We start from the raw sequence: 19,225 nt of genomic DNA on the forward strand, positions 1-19,225 counted from the left end.
TTTTGTATTACTATTTAATGAACATTAAAACATATTTTTAAAAGGCTTTTTTTTTATTATTGAATTAATATTAAGAACATTATTATTTGGGCCAAATTAAAAATGGGCCAAATAGTAATTTTTTTGCTTTTATTATATAAAAATTCGCATCCGGGACCTCTATTTTGAAATAGTCTACAGTGGTGCCATTTTGGACCAGAGCAGTAGCTCCATATACACAAACTGAGTTGGCAGGTAGCAACCAGAGCTCTTGCAACAGATGTTTTGTTGACATCTGTCATTCATTCATGAATTAAAGTCCTACTCCTTCTGACATTAGGCTATACTTGAGCTGTGGTGGAAATGAGTTCAGCTACAACCCCACCGGATTCTGACCCGGCCCAGCGTCGACGGGCTCACAATATGCTGAAGCTCTACTACGGCCTGAATGAGGAAGGAAAAGCCGCAGAACAAGCCGAGTCTCTGGGTCCGTGTGATATCAACGGACCGCATTTCGACCCAGAGATTTATTTAAATAAGGTATTGTGATGAATAATGATAAATAGTGAGTGCTTATTCAATTGTTTGTTATCTAGAGATGTGCACATATCCGTCAGCAATGTGGCGTGGAAGTATGCTGTCACTTTTTAGTATGCCAATGCCACATTTACATTATTCTCCAATACATGCTCTGTATTTTATAATAGAAGGTTAAAATGTACTGTGGTTTGGCTTTGAAATGTGTTGTTTGTCTCAGTTGAGGCAGGAGTGTTCTCTGGCTGAGCTGATGGATCATGAAAGCTGTATGGTGAAGCAGATTAGATCTCTGGACAGTGACATGCAAACCCTGGTTTATGAAAACTACAATAAGTTCATCTCAGCCACAGGTTAGCAAATGGATGAAATGATAAATATCGGAATGGAATGTTGTTCAGATTTACTGTTAAAATCCCCATGAAATCAATATGTACATTTCTTGTTTATTATGGAATATTGCAGTGTGCCTTATAAATTATTTATCTTTGCAAATCATTTTTATTGTTTTGTAATTCATGTGCCATCTCATATACAATTCATATACAATCTCCTGTCATAAAAAGTCCCGTCCCATATGTTTTCTTGTTCGAGAAGCCGTTTCACTTGGATATATGTCCCAATAGGGAAGAAAAGACTATCAAAACTTGCGTTTCATGCCGACTTTAACATTAATAATGCTTAATGTACCCATATGTACTAAAACGGCAGTATTAAAATATCAAATTCAATATACACCTACAGGCAAGCAGATGAGCCCATAAAATAAACGCAGTGTGCTAAATTGCACATTAAAGGGATAATTCACTTTGAAATTAAATTTTGGTATGTTTTAACTTACCTCAAGGGCATCCAAGATGTAGGTGTCTTTTTTTCCGCAGTAGTTTCAATTTTGATATTTTTAGGTCAAACCGTTCTTGTCTGTCAGTCATATAATGCAGGTCTATGGTCACTATCTCAAAGAGCATGCACAGAGTCCAAATTAAAACAATTCCCCATCGTCCAAATTAAACAATCCCCCATCGTAAGTACACATTGATGGCCTAAGACACGAAACGAGCGGTTTGTGTGAGAAAACGAACAGTATTTATATCGTTTTTACCTCTTGAACACAGCCACGTCCAAGTGATCTGAGAGCGCGGGCGGGTATAGATATATACACTAGATGTCGCCTTGGCTACGGTTTCTTTCCAATGAACTTTAGTAGCCAAGGCGACAACTAGTGTATATATCTATGCACCAGTCTGCGCACACGTCACATAGCAGGATGCGCGCGCGCCCTCAGATCACTTGGACGTGGCTGTGTTCAAGAGGTAAAAACGATATAAATACTGTTCGTTTTCTCACACAAACCGCTCGTTTCGTGTCTTAGGCCAGATGGGGAATTGTTTAATTTGGACGATGGGGAATTGTTTTAATTTGGACCCTGTGCATGCTCTTTGAGATAGTGACCATAGACCTGCATTATATGACTGACAGACAAGAACGGTTTGACCTAAAAATATCAAAATTGAAACTACTGCGGAAAAAAAGACACCTACATCTTGGATGCCCTTGAGGTAAGCTAAAACATACCAAAATTTAATTTCAAAGTGAACTATCCATTTAAGCGTTTTCTTTATAAGGGTTTTCTGAACGCATCTGTTCACCTGTATATAGTCTGTAAGGTGTATCTAACAATCCAGTCAGTTCCTGATTGACAAAATCCCTACATCTTTTCTTGCTCGAGAAGCCATTTCACTTAGATGTACATCTCAATAGGGAAAAAAGACTGTTTAGTTTCTCTTATTATGCTGACTTTAATGACATTTCTCCAGCATGGCTGGTCTTCTAGTTCCTTTTGATGATTTTGTTTGGACATTAATCACAGCATTGTATCATTCATAACCATAATCAAACCTCTGATTATGTTAAAAGTGTATTTGTCTCTCCACAGACACAATCAGAAAAATGAAGAATGACTTCAAGAAGATGGAAGATGAAATGGACTGCTTGTCAGCCAACATGGCCGCTATCACAGAGTTTAGTGCCTGCATTAGTGGGACGCTGCAGGGCCAGCATGCACAGATCACTAAACTATCAGGTATGAATAATAAATGTATGATCCATGACTGGTTCCCTTTACAGCCTTGTATTGCTAGTATAACAACCATTATGTCTTTAAACCACATTAGATGCTCTCATATACAATTGATCTAAAGGCTCTAAAAGAATTCTGCTCAAGTCATGAATCGTTCACCTTCTGTATAGGTGTTCACACTCTCCTCCGTAAGCTGCAGTTTCTGTTTGAGCTGCCAGCAAGGCTTAATAAGTGTCTGGAGCTGCAGGCCTATGCCCAGGCAGTGAGTGCCCACCGGAGGGCACGGTGTGTCCTGCAGCAGTATAGTCATATGCCCTCTTTCAGGGGCATCCAAGACGACTGCCATGTCATAATGGAGCAGCTCGCTCAACAGCTGCGGCAGAAATTCAGGTCTGTGCTCTCTCGGATGTCATTGCATATTTGTATTAGTTTTGAAAAAAATGTAGTTGCTGTATTTAGTATAATTTAGCAAGAATCATAAGAAATTTGGTCCTAAATCAAAGTTGAGATGCTTCTACCATACATTATACAACGACCATGATGAAATGGGGGAAGCAGTGTTGTTATTGCTAAATAAAACTATTATAAATCATTTTCAGTAATTGAAGTAAAGCTGAAATAAAATCTAAATATTAGATGAATAAATGTAACTTAAAAATGTTTTAATAATAAGTATTTATATACATTAATATCACACATTAATATTAATTATTATACTAATAAATATTGTAACAGATTTATGGCTCATTGTAAGTTAACGTTTGTTAATACGTTAACTAATGTTAGCAAATGAGACCTTATTGTAAAGTGTTACCAGCATATTCATCATTTTCATAATGCTAATATTAATATTAGTATAATGAAAATTAGAAATAAAGCTTAAAAATACAGTTAAAAAATGTAAATAGAAATATATTTTAAAATAACTATTTAAATAAAAATAAAAACAAAACCATATGTAGAGCGCTTTGAGTACTCAGAAAAGCGCTATATAAATGTAACAAATTGTTATTATTATTAAAAAACTGAAAATATAAAATTAAAAGCTAATTCTAAATATTAATAGTATATAACTAATACTTTATAACACTGGGATGAAGTGGTTTTTTTTTTACAGTACATGCCTCCCCTCAAATCTAATGTCATGTTCTTTATTAATGTAAAGGTAATATTTGCTTGCAGGGATGGAGGTTCGAGTGCTAAAGATCTCTCTGAATGTGTTGAGCTGCTTCTGCAGTTGGACGAGCCAGCGGAGGAGCTCTGTGACAAATTCCTCAGCCACGCCCAGTCTCGGTTGGAGGCGGATCTCCAGGGACTGGAGGCGGAGCTTAAAGACTCTGCGGAGCTTAAAGACTCTGCGGTTACTGATACTGGTGGAGGCTCGGCCCAAAAAACAAGTCCTGGATCAAATCCCGTATCTCCTAGTTCCTCTGTGTCCAATCCATTCCTCTCCCCTACGGCCGGAACAGACATTCTAGAGTTCATAGATCGAGGGTGTAATGAGTTTGTCAGCAGTCTCTGTTTGGTTATTGCCTCCTATCAAGAATTGTTCATCAACCGTCCCCAAGAAGGTGAATTAGCTTCGAAGAACATCCCAGAGATGGCTAATGGCAAGCTACATGTGTTTGTCGACAATCTAGCTGCTAGGTATTTCTCTCTAGTGGAGCGGAGGATACAGGAAGAGAAGGGGGTGGGAGATAACTCTCTGTTAGTGAGAGCTCTGGATCGCTTTCATCGCAGATTACAGGCCATATCCAAACTACTTCCGGGGTCAGCAGTGCCCAGCCAAGGAACTGAGATAGTGGTGCGAGCAGCAAGAGAGAGAATCAAACAGTACCTGTCTGCCTTACAGACCTTCTACCATGACAGCCTTACTGATGTAAGACAGGCATTGGCTGCCCCTCGTCTATCAGTGGGTGGGGCCAGTGCATCGGGAGGTGGGGCTCTCGTAGGAGGGTCTACAAGCAAAGACAATGCCCCGCCCAGTCTGCCAGAACTGCTGATGTCCTTATCAAACTTTATTCTGAATCAGTTAAAGTCTGTATTAGCATCAGTGCATCTCTTCACAGCAAAGGACATCACATTCTCCAACAAGCCTTATTTCAAGGTAAAGAATGAAGTGTATATATGTAATACTTACATTTTAGTATCGGACCTTTCACACACTTGTGATCCTCTGCGGTCAAAACAGACTGAAGCGTACATTTTTTTTTAGGAAATCAATGTACTATACTGTGTTTAATTTAAAGGTATTTAAAATTCAATAAATGGAGGGTAGATTTGTGCCATCTGGCAGGAGAAAATACAATGGTATTACTACCACTAAATGACTGTATAGAAGTATATAGACATTGTCAAAGAGCACAATGATAGTGTGACTTTTAATTAATCCTGCCTACAATTTTTCCACAAAAGTCATCAAGTTTTATACTATTCCAATCCAAACTAAAATAGCTGAAGACCACCAGAGGGTTAAAGGGTTAGTTCACCCAAACATTTTTATTCTGTCATAATTTACTCCCCCTCATGTCGTTCCAAACCTGTAAGACTTTCATCCATCTTCGGAAGACAAATTAGGATATTTTTAATAAAATCGGAGAGATTTACGTTCCTCTGTTGACAGTTACGCAACTACCACTTTTGACGCATCAAAAAGTACATAAAGAGATCGTAAAACTAATCCATTTGAATTGAGCAGTTTAGTCCAAATTTTCTGATGAGACACGCTTTATATGATGAACAGATTTTATTTAGGCTTTTATTCACATATAAACATTCATCAACTTACACATCAGTTGTGGTAAACGTAAGATTAAGCATGTTCGCTTGATGTGCGAGAATCAATGAGGTTCATTCTTGTGTGTTACACAGCACATTTGAGCTTCAGCAAGAACCAATGAGGTTTGTTCTCATGCATCAAGCAGTCTCTATTGAGCTTCTGTTTATGTTTGCGAATCAATGTTTAAATGTGAATAAAAGCCTAAATTCAATCTGTTCGTCACACAAATTGATCGTGTCTCTTCAGAAAATTTGGACTAAACCGCTCTATTTATGTGGATTCATTTTACAATTTCTTTATGAACTTTTTGAAGCGTCAACATGGTAGTTGCGTAGCTGTCTATGGAGGGACAGAAATCCGTCAGATTTCAGGTTTCGAAGATGAACGAAATGCTTACCGGTTTGAAATGACACGAGGGTGTGTAAATAATGACATTTTTGGATGAAGTAACCCTTGTTTAAAAGTATTACTGTTCCCATGTCGTTTGTCTAATACCTGTCTCGTATGTTTCTCACAGGGTGAGTTTTGCAGTCAGGGTGTGCGTGAGGGTCTGGTGGTGAGCTTTATTAAGTTTATCTGCCAGTCGTCTCGGCAGTACTGTGAGAGTGCAGGTGACAGAGGAGGATCCACCCCTCCTGCCCTCCTTCTGTTGCTCTCTCGTCTCTGTCTGGACTACGAGACCTCCACCATATCCTACATTCTCACACTCACAGATGAACAGTTTCTTGTACAGGTATTCCATATCCATTATATTCTGATAAAAACAAACTCTAAATGCACTACTCATGCTGACTTTCTTCTCTAAACAGCACCACACTCCAGTCACTCCTGTTACAGCACTTTGTACAGAGGCCAGAGAAGCAGCTCAGAAATTACTGAACCACTATGTGAAGGTAATTCATAGAAAATATTTAGCTGTCCTGAGTCATTTATTTTGGCCTAGGATTGTTGCTGGACAACATTTGTTGAGCTGGTTTTGTTTTGGATACAGGTTCAGGGGTTAATCATCAGTCAAATGCTGAGGAAGAGCGTGGAAACAAGAGACTGGGTGAACACCATTGAACCTAGAAATGTTCGAGCTGTAATGAAGAGGGTGGTGGAAGATACTACCTCTATTGATGTACAGGTGATGCATTGAACATTTGTTCCAAATGTCATTTACAAAAAAAATCTTAATCATTTGCATGAGCCAATTGTAATGTTTCTCTTTCCTGCATATGTCTAGGTGGGACTGCTTTATGAAGAAGGAGTAAGGAAAGCGCACAGCAGTGACTCCAGCAAACGCACATTCTCTGTGTACAGCAGCTCAAGACAGCAGATCCGCTACGCACCAAGCTACACTCCCAGGTGCACAATCACTGCACTAATTTTACTAAGTTATGACGTGCATTTGAAAATGCAAACTGCATCAACCATCTTCCCAAATTTGTAATAAAAAGCTTTTATAAATCTGTTGTCAAACAAATAGAAGCTTTAGGGCCTCCCTGCATTTTTCCGGTAAAATATAAGCTCTAGGTTTTAACGTTTAAAAAAAGAAATGAAGGCAGCCATGAATATTATTATTGTACATTTACTTATTATTATTTATTATTATTAAATGCATGGTTCTTATTTTACAGTATTATTGCAATAATACTTGGATTATTATTGCATTATATTATTGCAGTATTATTGGAATGATTGTTTAATTTGTACAGTTTGAATAATATTTAAATTATATCATTTTATATTTTGAATATTATTATTGTTGTATGGGGGGGGGGTCATGTCTTCCCCTTCTTTTTTGTCTTTAGATGATCACATGCCTGAGTTCTGTAAAGGTATAATGAAATATTTAGTCACACATTGATACAGGATATTGTTTATGTTTTGTTTTGTTTTGTTTTTTGTTCCAGTGCTCCAATGGACACAAACTTGCTCAGTAACATTCACAAACTATTTTCTGAGAGGATCGATATATTTAGCCCAGTGGAGTTCAACAAGGTAGAAAACAAAACACTATTAGCTAACAATTGTTACTGTAATTTATCTAACTAACCAGTGCAGATTTCCGTATTTGAGTGTTTTCAGTCTGTATAATCAGTTTTCTTTCCTAGGTCTCAGTGCTAACTGGCATCATTAAGATAAGTCTGAAGACATTCCTTGAATGTGTCCGTCTCCGTACGTTTGGCAGATACGGACTGCAGCAAATCCAGGTGGACTGCCACTACTTACAGATGTACCTGTGGCGGTTTGTGTCTGATGAGAACTTGGTGCACTTCCTGTTGGATGAGATTGTGGGTAGTGCCGCCCATCGTTGCTTAGACCCGTCTCCAATGGAGCAAAGTGTCATTGAGGTCATCTGTGAGAGGGGGTAGAGTGGGTGCTTTTCCTTAAATCTGCAGTCTAGTTTGCACATAGGTGAAACTGAACTCCATGGGTGGACAATATTAATACTTATATTTTAAGTTTTCTTGTATCTGGTCGCTTGAACACTGAATATAAAGTCTGTGACCTCCAATTGAACCCAATAACAGATGGATTGAGATTGCACTTTTTTTGGGTGTCATTTGATTGAAGCTTTGGATGTGTGAACATTGGGTGCTATAAGGTCAATTATGAAGATCTTTTTTTAAGTGTCACAAAATGAACACAACTGTAAAAGTAAATTAAGCCATTTATTTAACTAAAACCGCTATATATTAAGGGTAAGATGATTTGTTTATAAAACAAAACAGTATGTTTGAAATGTTTATTTTATTGTTGATTGCTGTATTCATCAACTTTGAAGGCTGTTCAATCTGCATAACTGGATAGTATGTATTTAATAAACGTAATGCACAAAAAGAACTTTGCGTCTAACCCTGTCTTGGGATGAGAATGCTGTTATTTAATGCACTGTAATAATATGAAGCCAGATAAAACGTTCTCCCCATTGGTCAGGAAAGCAGTAGGGGCGGGTTTTTCCGCTTTACTCTGATTCGGATTGGTCCGCTGGTTGTCTCTCCCCACTCTTCTGATAGCAGCGGTAAGCACTGATTGGTCAGAGACAGTACATGCAAACAGCGTGTTCTGGGCGGAACTACGCAGGCGTCACCTTCTCAGTCATTAACTGTGATGATGAGCGGCTACCATACAATATAACAGTAAGTTCGTGGAAAGCTGAGGTAAGCGAAAAATACGCTATGTTTATTTTATGTATATATTAATGTTTTGTTTGGTTGATTCGCTTAAGTCTGAGAATAATCATGATATTACGAATGCGTTTTTTACACAACTTATATTAACAAACGCAATGTAATTTAAATAACGCACTATTCTTGTATACTGAATGTGTTGTCAGCCATGCTAAGTGCTCTCCTCTTCTCTTCTCTTCTCTCATTTTTGTCCCAAACAGGCAAAAATGAAGCCGAACAAGCGCAAAGCATTACATTCAGCTGAAAGGGAATTTGGCGGTACTCTTGGTGAGCCATTATTTGTTATAGGCCTATATATCCACATGTTTGTGTATGTATAATAATAATGGATCTACTGTGTGATTACATATGGCTTCTGTGCAATATTTGAGAATTTTGTTCTCCTCACCTGTCCAGGTGCCACCTGCATCCCTGTGTTCCTGCCTCTGACTGTTCTCTACCTCCTGAGTGTGTGTCGGTCTCCAGAAGCCAGTGTCCTGCAGTGGCCCCCTCCTTTGACCCCCGCAGCACATTTATGGGACCCTTTGGCTGCGGTTCTGGTTGTAGGTTGGATCACCCTGCAGAGTTTTCTCTACCTGCTGCCCATTGGGAAGGTGAGATACTGTATCATTCATTTCTTTGAAAGTCATTGGATTATTTTCTGAGGAAAGAATGTCAGAATTTATTTGTTTACAGGTTTCTGAAGGATTGGTCCTCAGAGATGGATCCAGACTGAAATATCCCATAAATGGTAATATAGGCTTGGCTGTCTGTCTGAAATGTTATAGAAATAATGCTAATAATGGGTGCTTTACATTTGTAATTGTCTTTGAACTTTTCATGTCTTTGACATGAATTAAACAGGATAGCCTTTGACCCCTTGTCCTTGGTTTTCTGTTCTTTTTTTACCACCTATGATATACAAAGTAAAGTTCAAATTCCATTTGCCAGTAATCTCCGATTTTCTCCCTATATCTGGACTGTGCTTCAAAATAAAATAAATGTTATTTTAATATAATACGCTTCATTATTTTAGTGCTGATTTGGTGAAGAAGAAACTTTTCTTATTATCATCAATGTTTTATTTATGGAAATCAAAAAACTGGCTAACCCCAAACTTTTGAAATGTAGTGGATATGTATATGTGTGGATATGAATGTGACCTGTAGTATTTTATTTTTTTCTTAGGTTTCCATGCCTTGAGCATTACTGCTGCCCTGTTGATAGTTTGTGTTTTGCTGGGAATGCCACTCGGGTATCTGTTTGAGCTCATTTTGCCTCTGGCTGTATGTGCCATTGGGCTGTCCTACCTGCTGTCTATGTACCTGTATATCCGCTCTTTCTGGGCACCTCAACATGCTTTATCACTTGGAGGAAACACAGGTGAGATAATCAGTTCTGATACCTATTTTTTATATTATCTATAAGTAATGTTTCACTATGCATGCAGTCACTTGACCTCTTCAATGCAGAGTCCTTTCAGATATTCCAGATGCTGCTACTGTTTGTCAATTCAGTTTCTTTGTCATTTGAAGGAAATCCTCTGTATGACTTCTTCATGGGTCGAGAGCTCAACCCTCGCATTGGAGACTTTGACTTGAAATATTTCTGTGAACTAAGACCTGGATTAATAGGCTGGGTATGAGTTTTAATCTTTTTGAAATCTATTCTCAACAAGGCTAGATTTATTTGACCAAAAAAATGGTGAAATATTATTACAATTTAAGATAACTGTTTACTAATTTAATATATTTTAAGATGTAATTTTTGTCTCTGATGGCAAAGCTGAATTTTCAGCACCATTCAGCACCTCTTCAGTGTCACATGATCTTTCAGAAATCATTCTAATATGCTGATTTGGTGCCCAAGAAACATTTCTTATTATTATCAATGTTGAACACAGTTGTGTTGCTTGTTTAATATTTTTGTGGAAACTGTAATACATTTTTGATCAGGAATCTTTGATGAATAGAAAATTCAAAAGAACAGCATTTATTTGAAATATAAATCTTTTATAAAAATTGTCTTTACCGTCACTTTTGATCAATTGAATGCATCCTTGCTGAATGAAAGTATAGATGCAGGTTCAGGTTATGCTACTTTAAAATTATCACCAAAGTATTTTTACCTATGTCTCTTTTTATTTTGTGCCATTGTTTTTCAGGTGGTAATAAACCTGGGGATGCTAATGAAAGAAGTAGAGTTGAGGGACTCTCCATCTCTTGCCATGCTGCTCGTCAACGGCTTCCAGCTCCTCTATGTAACAGATGCATTGTGGAATGAAGTATGACAAAACTAGTCTAGTCTGAAAACTTCTGAAATGCATTTATAATGGTGGAAGGAACAGTTTGGAATAGTAGACAAAGTCCCACATACATAACATTATACTTTTCCTTGTATCTGCAGGAGGCTGTGCTTACTACTATGGACATTGTGCATGATGGATTTGGGTTCATGTTGGCGTTTGGCGATCTGGCCTGGGTTCCCTTCACATATGGCCTTCAGGCCATGTTTCTGGTTGTGCACCCACAGTCACTCAGTACTCTTGGAGCAGCAGGGATTATTCTTCTAAATGGTAATCTACAGCCTGTTTTGCAGCAATCTGAGCGTTTAACAGTTTCTAACTTTCCTCTTTTAAATCATTCGCAGGAATGGGTTATTTCATTTTCCGGAAGTCCAACTCTCAGAAAAACCAGTTCAGAAGAGACCCCACACATAAAAGTGTAGAACGTCAGTAATCGCATTACTACATACTTTGAGTTTGTATCCAATAAACACATTGTACATTATCAGTATCTAACACATGAAACAGGATGAATTTCTTACTGGAGAGACAATTAGGGCCTCCAAATGAATATAAATAAATTTTCTCATCCACCCTTTTCACTTGTAGACCTGGAAACTATTGCCACAGCAACAGGAAAGCGGCTACTGGTGTCAGGGTGGTGGGGGTTTGTCAGGCATCCAAACTACCTGGGGGACCTTCTCATGGCTCTGGCCTGGTCCCTGCCTTGCGGTAAGTGATGGGCAAATTATTAATAACTGATGTCCTTCATTTCAGTTACATGCTGATCATTTCAGTTACAAATTGTCATAATTTACTCACCATCATGTCATTCTAAACCAATAAGACTTTCTAATGATACATGAGAGGTTTCTGTCCCTCGATTGAAAGTCCAGGTAACCAAAACTTAGAATCAAAACTTAGGTCATAAAATAAATATATTTGAATCGAGCGGTTTATATTAAAGTCTTGCGAGAAATAATATCGCTATATGATGAATAGATTTATTTAGGCTTTTATTTACATCTAAACAATGATCATCACACATACACAGAGCACAACACAATGTTTACCAAAATATCTTAATTTGTCTTACGGGTTTGGAATGTGATGTGAGTAAATGATAATAATTGTATTTTTTTTTTCTTTTGGTGAACTATCACTTTAAATACAAATTGTAAGACAAATGTAAGAAATGTAAGACAAATCATACTTCCAATATAATGAATTGTTTATTCCACTTTTTTCCCTAGGAATGTCACATATCCTGCCTTACTTCTATGTCATATATTTCACCATTCTGCTCATCCACCGAGAGGCCAGAGATGAGAAGCAATGCAGAGCCAAGTACGGACTGGCCTGGGACACCTACTGCAGACGAGTGCCCTACAGAATAATCCCGTTCATTTATTAATGCGGACTGATGTGTTCTGAACGACCAAAAGATTGGGTGCAAAAGTGGATGCCATCATCGGTGCAGAGAACCAGATATCCATTGATCCAAGATAAAATATATTGCATACATTGTTTTGTTTTTTTGCATCATAACACCTCTATCCATTCATTCAAATGGTTTTTTTTAAGTATGAAAAATATGTTGTATTATATTATTAAAAAGCATTTTATTATCATCAGTGCTCAGTGCTTTTTGAATCAAGTGTGGACTAGCATAAATGACATTTAAGGATACTCAACAACCACAATTTTTAATTCTTTAAATTACATTACACACAAATGCTTTAAAAAAACAATTGCCTTATTATTACTAATATATAGTAATAATCACAATCTCACTCAATTTCTTCAATCAACGCACCTTTACCTCTACTTTTTTCCCGTCCCTCTTCCAAGCATTTCTTTTCCCTCTCTAATGTCGTCCTCTCCACTTCCCTTCTCTCATAGTCCGTCCACACGCATCCTGCCAGATTCCTCAAAGCTCTGGGATTCTCTTTCACCCAAGACTGAAAAAACTGGCACTTCTTTCCAGCTTGAAAAAACATCCGCCTCGTCCGCTCGTCTTCCTTCGGAACAGAAGCCTTTGCCTCGCTCAAAGCTGTGCGCAGCTGGGACAGAGCGGACAGCGCGTATCCCTCAGTGTCCTCTCTGCTCTCTCCAGTCAGAATATGAGCCACCGCTTCCACAGCTCGAAGGGAAGCTAAAGGGTCCTCGGAATCAAAGTATTCTCCTGCAGATACTGCCCTTATCCCGGCGTCAAGCGCCTCTGGGACAGAGTTGAAGACCCGTCCGCCACCCAGACCCTCTGAGATGGCAAGCACCGCCTGACAAAACTCTAGCAGAATCTCTGAGAAGTCTCCATTGTAGAGACACAGGGAGAAGGTGTAACCGTAAAGAGCATTGATGAGGTTGAACCGCACTAGAGGAGATGGCTTTGACGATAGCGTGTGAAGAGGGGGAATTTTGGCACTTATTGGAGGGATTGAGCGTCTTAGTGTTTTGTCTGATTGTACTTTACTGCGACTGACTTCCTTGATTTTTTCGTCTTTTTTCTCATTCACATCGTGCATTTCTTCCTGATTCTCAGACTGAAGTTCCTCTATAAGTGCTCTTGTGTCCTTCTCATGCCGTTCCCACCAGGGGCTCCACAGGACAACCAGCCCACCGATGCCACCTTCTTTCACAAGACTCTCAAATTTCTCCTTTTCCTGGGCTGACAACAACGACCAAAGTTCTTCCTCTGAAAGAAAGTCGATATCCAGCCCGGTTAACTTTTCAGCTAAATCAGCTTCCTCTTCATCACACCCGTGTTCAATATCTCCGAGTTTCGCCAGTATTTCTTGCGCCTCGTGAGTTTTTTCATCCCCGCCAGATTGAATCTCTGCTAACCTAGAAAGCAGCTCCAAAGCATGTGCGTCTTGTTCAGTCACACTATTTTCATCTTCTCCCAAGTTCCTTAATAAATTCTCCATCCCTCCCTCACTCTCTGCACTCTGTCTGAGCCGTGACAGAATTTCATGCATTTTCCTTTTCCCCTCTTCATCTGTGGCACCTTGTGATTTGAGCTCCAGAAGCACAGACTCTCTGTAAAACTCCTCTGAGCATGAGGAGTGATTCTGACTCCTGTAACAAGCCAGTCCGCAATACAGGACGTTACACCTTGGGCAAGTGTAACAGGACGGTTTGGATAAGCAAAGCCCACATGGCTTGACTAAAGATGCATTTCCATCAGTAGTTCCGTCCTTTGTGCCATTAGCAGGTGTCAGGAGAGGTTCAGAAGTCCCTCTTTTGGGAAGTGCTATCCCATCTTTGGTGGTAATTGAGTCAGAGTCTGTTTCTGGCCAGTCGCTTAAGTGTTCTTCCTCCTTTGGTGCAATATCAGTGAGTAATGAACGAACACACGCAGGGATTTTACGTCTAACAACGGGATCCATGAGAAGCTAATTTCCAGAGTTAGAATGCATTTGTATGATAGTTATGATCTGCAATTAAAACGTAAAATCATCTTTAAATCCAATTGCACATCAACAGCACTACTAATAAAGTTATTTTGGTATTTATCTTACCTGATCAAAATCTGTGTATGCGCACTTTGTTTTCTCACACACAATTAAACTTAAAAAGTAATGGATCTTTTCGTCCGCGCGTGTTTATAAAATGCTTTCATACTGACGCGTCACGTTAGAACTACGTTGATCGTCGCAACATGATGACGCATACCTCCTTTTGCTCTAAACGACAAGGCTGCGCAATATTTGTGCAGATTGACCTGTCTATGAGATTGACAGAAAGCCAGATAGATTTTTGTCGTTTTTTCTCTTTTGAATTGAATTGAATTTATTGAAGGATAGCCTCTTGAGATGCAACATCTCATTTTCAAGAGGGTCCTATAAACATATACAAAAAACAAATCATAAACAAAAAAATAACAACATTACAAATACACATATAAATTCATTCATACACAACACATTCATACACAGATTCTCTCACCAACATACACCTACCAATCCCACCCACCAAAATATTTTTTAAATAGACAAATGCGCAAAAAATTGGGGTTAACTTAAAATTTAAAAACATAAACAGGTTGTTTTAAAATATAAAAGTAGGGATGATCTGAAAAAACGGAAAGAAGTTATAGATCTCAAAGAAAGAGGAAGATTATTCCTCTTCCTCTCAAAACAATTATTTTGTATTGTTTTATTGCTGTATTCATACTTGTATGTTTAATATTTGAACGAAAATATGTATAACCAACATAAATCCGAAATATGTTACAGAAGAGAGAAATAAGGATTGTAAATCAGGTTTACTATGTGAACCAACAAATATATTATTTAATAAATAACATGGTTAAAGAAATTAGTTGATTTTTTTCACTGCACAGATGTATAAAGTGTGTAATAATTTACTTTATAATTGTATTCAGAGGTTTGAAATGAGAGGAAGTCAGTAAAGACTAAGGGGAATCTACGCATTTAAAAAATAAGACAGTAAAAAATAAATATATATTAAATGTAAAAAAAAACAAAAAAAAACATGTATCTGTGTCAAAGGGGTTAACCCATGGAATAAATGTGACAGGAATTAAGAATGTGAATCCATTTTCATTTATTTTTAAACAAGGTGGTAAACAATTAAATAACTTGAAATGAATAATTTGTGTATGTGGGATATAAATTATTTTATTAATGTTTGAAAGATGTACCTTTTTAGTTAAGTATGCCCATTTTGGGAAATGTCTTATATAACCGTTTTTGTTTATTTTGTATAAATCAACAAGCCTACACCTTTTTAATGTATATTTTGTAAATTAGCATGAAAAATTGTCTATGAGGACCAAAATAAATTGAATTGTTATTGTACATAATGCTATTCAATGATATGTATGTTTTATTAGAAAGATATTCCAGACACAAGTATTACAAATCGGATTTTGTGAGAATACCTTACATTTATTTGTTTTAATCCTAAACATCAGGGATAACATGAAAAATGTTAACAAACTGACAAAGTTATCACTCAGCCTTTTCTGTATTGCAGTTCAGTTCATTAGCTGTGGCTTTTGAGACTCCAGTAACTGTTCACCACATCATCATTTAAAATCCCTTCTGCAGAAGCCAGTCCTTCAGCTCTTTATCAAACTGCCCTTTAATTCTAATAGTCCCGGTTACTTCATTGACCTGTGTTGGAGGCTCTTTGCCCGTAAGCCCCAGCAGGAATTCCTTAACATCCTTGTTCAGGGCCTGGAAATGATTGATGTGAAGTTAATAAAAATAATCTTGGACCATTATATTATTACACATAGCTCTTCTAAACACGTCTGTTCATTGCACTCACCCATATGTCTCCCTCAACCTTTCTGAGCAGAGTGCTGTGCTGACTCCCATGCTTGATGTCAGAGTAAACAGGAACATTGTGCATTCTGGAGCGACGGATCATGTAGGGCAGTGAAGGCGGAGTATCTGTGTACATAATAAAAAAACAAATAAAACTCCATCAATGGAAATATCACAAAATACTTTTCCAACAACTCATTAAAAATGAAATATGATGCAAAACATCTACCCCTTGTTATAGCTAAGTGACTGGTATGATTATATGTATTTTCCCATCTAGGGTAACAATAAAAGTGCGTCTACCTGGTGGTGGGATCCATCCTGACGGTGCAGGACCATCATGTCTAGGAGGAGTTGGGATGCGTGAAGAAGGAATAAGTCTCTCCACAAACCTGAACTCTTCTGTGGATTCGATGATGCCCACTGATCCTTCAGAAGGGCTGTTTTGTGTCTAAAATCAAACAAAACCGCCTTGTTAAAGCATTCAAAGCTTTCAATTTTAAGCCAAAATTATTGCTTGTTATTGCACAAAACCACTCGCAACATTTCAAGAACAAATCATCCCGATGGAAATTTACATATATTGTGACATTCAATGCACCCGATTATTAAACTACAAGGATAATAAATTATAAGGTAAAACTGATTGTAATACTAACTCTTAAGCAAGATCCAGAACACAATGAACGCGTTGCTGGATAAAAGGCTCTGTAAACAACTCGACAGACTGTCAAAGACATGCTTCTGACGGAGGCGGACATTTCTCTTTTCTGAGAGACAGGAAGGACAGCAACATCTTACGTCATGAGTCTGAATGAAAAGCTTTATTGACAACAGAAAAAATCTAGAATATTAACTTGACTAAAATCTATATTTATAACATGTTATTTTCACTTCTTTGTACCAGGAAATTAAAACGCAACATTATAATAAAATTGTGCATAAAATGCTGTCCATGGGACTTTTAAGTGGCTTTAATAATATGCGCATGCGCATAGCATTTTCTAGAATCGCGTTAACAACACTTCTGACTTTTTGATGTTGTGTTTGGCGCTCGTTATCATCTATATCGATTAATGTTAGTACTTTTCTTTACTTTCAATATTTAAGTAATAGTGGTGATTCTATTGTGCCGTTTTTAACAATTCTGTCAAGCTAATGACATTTTAATTCTCTATTGTATGAAGACTTGACACCATGCAGTTGTTTGTTCGTGCCCAGACTTTGCACTCTGTTCATCTGAATGGGTCAGAGACTGTTGCCCATATCAAGGTACTTTGTCTTATATTACTCATTTTATATGTAGTTTATTTAGACAAACTTGAATAAGAATCGGAAATTGCATTTCACGAACTGTACTTGTTTTCTCAGGCTCAGATTGAAGCTTTGGAGGGTCTGGCCTGTGATGATCAGATCATTTCACACTGCGGGATTCCCCTTCAGGATGAGACACTGGTTTGTCAGTCTGGTATTGAGGAGTTCAACACTCTTGAGGTCTCTTCGAGGTTGTTAGGGGGTAAGAATCAAACCCATATGGCTTTATTACCCTCTACCTGTTACCATGGTAATGTTGTAGATGGAAGGTCTATTGAATTCCATTATTTTAAACTTCATTTGTGCTCAAAATAGATCAAAGAAATTATAAATATTCCTTTATGATGAGTAATTGGTATTTGCCTCTTTATGATGCATTATCTTGGTTTGCATGTTTTCATAAATATAACATCTCCTCACCCAAAGGCAAAGTCCACGGTTCCCTGGCTAGAGCAGGAAAGGTCAGAGGACAAACTCCCAAGGTAAGTCTACATGTATTTGCATCCCTACTTAAACTATTCCCTATAAGAATGTACTCTTTCTGTGAAGAAAAAGTATGAAATTTTGTGTGTAATAGATGAGTAGGCATCTTTTGGGACATACTACTACCATGTCATAATGTCTTCAATGGACCGCGAATATGAATCCTGTCATCGTAAACTGTCCTGTCAGTCATATATTGTCACAGTTAAAGGGATAGTTCACCCAAAAATGAAATTTATGACATCATTTTCTCACCCTCAAGTTGTTCCAAACCTGTATGAATTTTACTCCGCTGAACACACAAAAAATATATACCGGTATTTAAAAAAATTATTAATTGTCAGTAACCAAAAACCCCATTTACTTCCATAGTATTTATTTTCCCTACTGTGGAAGTCAAAGGGATCTATCAACAACTTGAGGGGGAGTAAATGATGACAGAAATTAAATTTTTTGGGTGAACTATCCCTTTAACATCTTCATATATACACGCATTTCAGTTCATTTAATTTGCTCTACTCAAGTCTTCCTACTGTACTGGAGAGAAAAGAAGTAGCATGTTGATATGCGAGTCGAGGGTCTTTCATGTGGAGAAACTCCTTCTCTTTTTGCATAATGCTGCATTTAAGAGTTAATGGCCCTAAAAGTTCACAATGTTGTTGCAGATTTGATAAAGGATTTCTCCAATCATTTCATTCGCTTAACCTTACCCTGCACGCTTCATTTCAACATACTATGATTTTGGACACACTTATTCTAATTTTGAGAATTTATTAGGATGAATAGTATGCAATTTGTGATGCAGCAATTTTCAACAATATTCATATTGCGTAATATTGTGAGAATCCTTATTGTGAGCATTTACTTGTTTATTGACTTATTGCACTGATATTGATCCTTTCAGGTGGACAAGCAGGAAAAGAAAAAGAAAAAGACCGGCAGGGCAAAGAGAAGAATTCAGTACAACCGGCGCTTTGTCAATGTTGTCCCAACATTTGGCAAAAAGAAAGGCCCAAATGCCAACTCCTAATTTCCTCTTCAAAACGACTATCAGTGTTCACTGCATTCCTGGGCAGTTTACTTTGCCTTATCAGTAATAGATTTTTTGATAGGTAAATTGTAATGTAAAAGCCAGCTGATTCATAAATCTAATTTGTGCACTTTATATGCTATAATGATGTTTTGTACAAGCATAGTATAGTAAAAGAAAGATGGTTTGTAAGTTGCAAATAAAAAACATTTAATGCAATATTATTGATTCATTTCATTTGCACGGTTTGAATATACATTGGAATATAATTTGAACTTTGCAGCATCATG

General features: G+C 37.6%; 5 protein-coding genes across 6 annotated transcripts; 3 read left to right on the forward strand and 2 right to left on the reverse strand.

The window, feature by feature from the left end:
- The first annotated feature begins 180 nt into the window (after positions 1 to 180).
- On the forward strand, positions 181 to 8,201 carry vps51 (VPS51 subunit of GARP complex). The gene is made up of 11 exons (XM_082157796.1): positions 181 to 519; positions 737 to 866; positions 2,450 to 2,596; positions 2,764 to 2,983; positions 3,776 to 4,700; positions 5,890 to 6,105; positions 6,182 to 6,265; positions 6,364 to 6,498; positions 6,598 to 6,719; positions 7,268 to 7,355; positions 7,469 to 8,201. The coding sequence occupies exons 1-11, from the start codon at positions 343 to 345 to the stop codon at positions 7,727 to 7,729; spliced, it is 2,505 nt and encodes an 834-aa protein (XP_082013922.1). The 5' UTR covers positions 181 to 342; the 3' UTR covers positions 7,730 to 8,201.
- Positions 8,202 to 8,252: 51 nt separating this feature from the next.
- On the forward strand, positions 8,253 to 12,442 carry tm7sf2 (transmembrane 7 superfamily member 2). Of its 2 annotated transcripts, none has more exons than XM_082157801.1 (11): positions 8,253 to 8,518; positions 8,749 to 8,815; positions 8,945 to 9,141; positions 9,224 to 9,278; positions 9,716 to 9,910; positions 10,063 to 10,166; positions 10,692 to 10,811; positions 10,934 to 11,102; positions 11,177 to 11,257; positions 11,421 to 11,543; positions 12,065 to 12,442. In XM_082157801.1, exons 1-11 carry the CDS (start codon positions 8,408 to 8,410, stop codon positions 12,223 to 12,225), a joined length of 1,383 nt encoding a protein of 460 aa, XP_082013927.1. In that variant the 5' UTR covers positions 8,253 to 8,407; the 3' UTR covers positions 12,226 to 12,442. The 2 variants fall into 2 exon arrangements, with proteins under 2 accessions (XP_082013927.1, XP_082013928.1); XM_082157802.1 differs by having other exon boundaries at positions 8,253 to 8,497.
- A 54-nt stretch (positions 12,443 to 12,496) lies between these two features.
- Positions 12,497 to 14,472, reverse strand: znhit2 (zinc finger, HIT-type containing 2). The gene is made up of 2 exons (XM_082157798.1): positions 14,333 to 14,472; positions 12,497 to 14,248 (listed from the first exon to the last, which is right to left on the reverse strand). The coding sequence occupies exon 2, from the start codon at positions 14,198 to 14,200 to the stop codon at positions 12,602 to 12,604; it is 1,599 nt and encodes a 532-aa protein (XP_082013924.1). The 5' UTR covers positions 14,201 to 14,248; positions 14,333 to 14,472; the 3' UTR covers positions 12,497 to 12,601.
- A 476-nt stretch (positions 14,473 to 14,948) lies between these two features.
- On the reverse strand, positions 14,949 to 16,909 carry mrpl49 (mitochondrial ribosomal protein L49). The gene is made up of 4 exons (XM_082157438.1): positions 16,768 to 16,909; positions 16,412 to 16,559; positions 16,110 to 16,234; positions 14,949 to 16,015 (listed from the first exon to the last, which is right to left on the reverse strand). The coding sequence occupies exons 1-4, from the start codon at positions 16,867 to 16,869 to the stop codon at positions 15,869 to 15,871; spliced, it is 522 nt and encodes a 173-aa protein (XP_082013564.1). The 5' UTR covers positions 16,870 to 16,909; the 3' UTR covers positions 14,949 to 15,868.
- Positions 16,910 to 17,077: 168 nt separating this feature from the next.
- Positions 17,078 to 19,154, forward strand: faub (FAU ubiquitin like and ribosomal protein S30 fusion b). The gene is made up of 5 exons (XM_082157439.1): positions 17,078 to 17,186; positions 17,296 to 17,380; positions 17,480 to 17,624; positions 17,849 to 17,904; positions 18,810 to 19,154. The coding sequence occupies exons 2-5, from the start codon at positions 17,306 to 17,308 to the stop codon at positions 18,933 to 18,935; spliced, it is 402 nt and encodes a 133-aa protein (XP_082013565.1). The 5' UTR covers positions 17,078 to 17,186; positions 17,296 to 17,305; the 3' UTR covers positions 18,936 to 19,154.
- Positions 19,155 to 19,225: the final 71 nt, after the last annotated feature.

This window comes from Leuciscus leuciscus (genome assembly GCF_965113295.1).
Source record: "Leuciscus leuciscus genome assembly, chromosome: 24".
Lineage (NCBI taxonomy): Eukaryota > Metazoa > Chordata > Actinopteri > Cypriniformes > Leuciscidae > Leuciscus > Leuciscus leuciscus.

Bases quoted from the DNA above. Each gene is read 5' to 3' on its own strand.
- faub (XM_082157439.1), top strand. From the start codon at position 17,306: ATGCAGTTGTTTGTTCGTGCCCAGACTTTGCACTCTGTTCATCTGAAT. The intron at 17,625-17,848 runs GTAAGAATCAAA...CCTCACCCAAAG, and splicing joins CTCTTCGAGGTTGTTAGGGG to GCAAAGTCCACGGTTCCCTG. The intron at 17,905-18,809 runs GTAAGTCTACAT...TGATCCTTTCAG, and splicing joins TCAGAGGACAAACTCCCAAG to GTGGACAAGCAGGAAAAGAA.
- tm7sf2 (XM_082157801.1), top strand. From the start codon at position 8,408: ATGCAAACAGCGTGTTCTGGGCGGAACTACGCAGGCGTCACCTTCTCA. The intron at 9,279-9,715 runs GTAATATAGGCT...TTTTTTTCTTAG, and splicing joins ACTGAAATATCCCATAAATG to GTTTCCATGCCTTGAGCATT. The intron at 11,103-11,176 runs GTAATCTACAGC...AATCATTCGCAG, and splicing joins AGGGATTATTCTTCTAAATG to GAATGGGTTATTTCATTTTC.
- vps51 (XM_082157796.1), top strand. From the start codon at position 343: ATGAGTTCAGCTACAACCCCACCGGATTCTGACCCGGCCCAGCGTCGA. The intron at 520-736 runs GTATTGTGATGA...TGTTTGTCTCAG, and splicing joins CAGAGATTTATTTAAATAAG to TTGAGGCAGGAGTGTTCTCT. The intron at 4,701-5,889 runs GTAAAGAATGAA...TGTTTCTCACAG, and splicing joins CCAACAAGCCTTATTTCAAG to GGTGAGTTTTGCAGTCAGGG.
- mrpl49 (XM_082157438.1), bottom strand. From the start codon at position 16,869: ATGTCCGCCTCCGTCAGAAGCATGTCTTTGACAGTCTGTCGAGTTGTT. The intron at 16,235-16,411 runs GTAGACGCACTT...TTATGTACACAG, and splicing joins AGGATGGATCCCACCACCAG to ATACTCCGCCTTCACTGCCC. The intron at 16,016-16,109 runs GTGAGTGCAATG...AATCATTTCCAG, and splicing joins AGGTTGAGGGAGACATATGG to GCCCTGAACAAGGATGTTAA.
- znhit2 (XM_082157798.1), bottom strand. From the start codon at position 14,200: ATGGATCCCGTTGTTAGACGTAAAATCCCTGCGTGTGTTCGTTCATTA.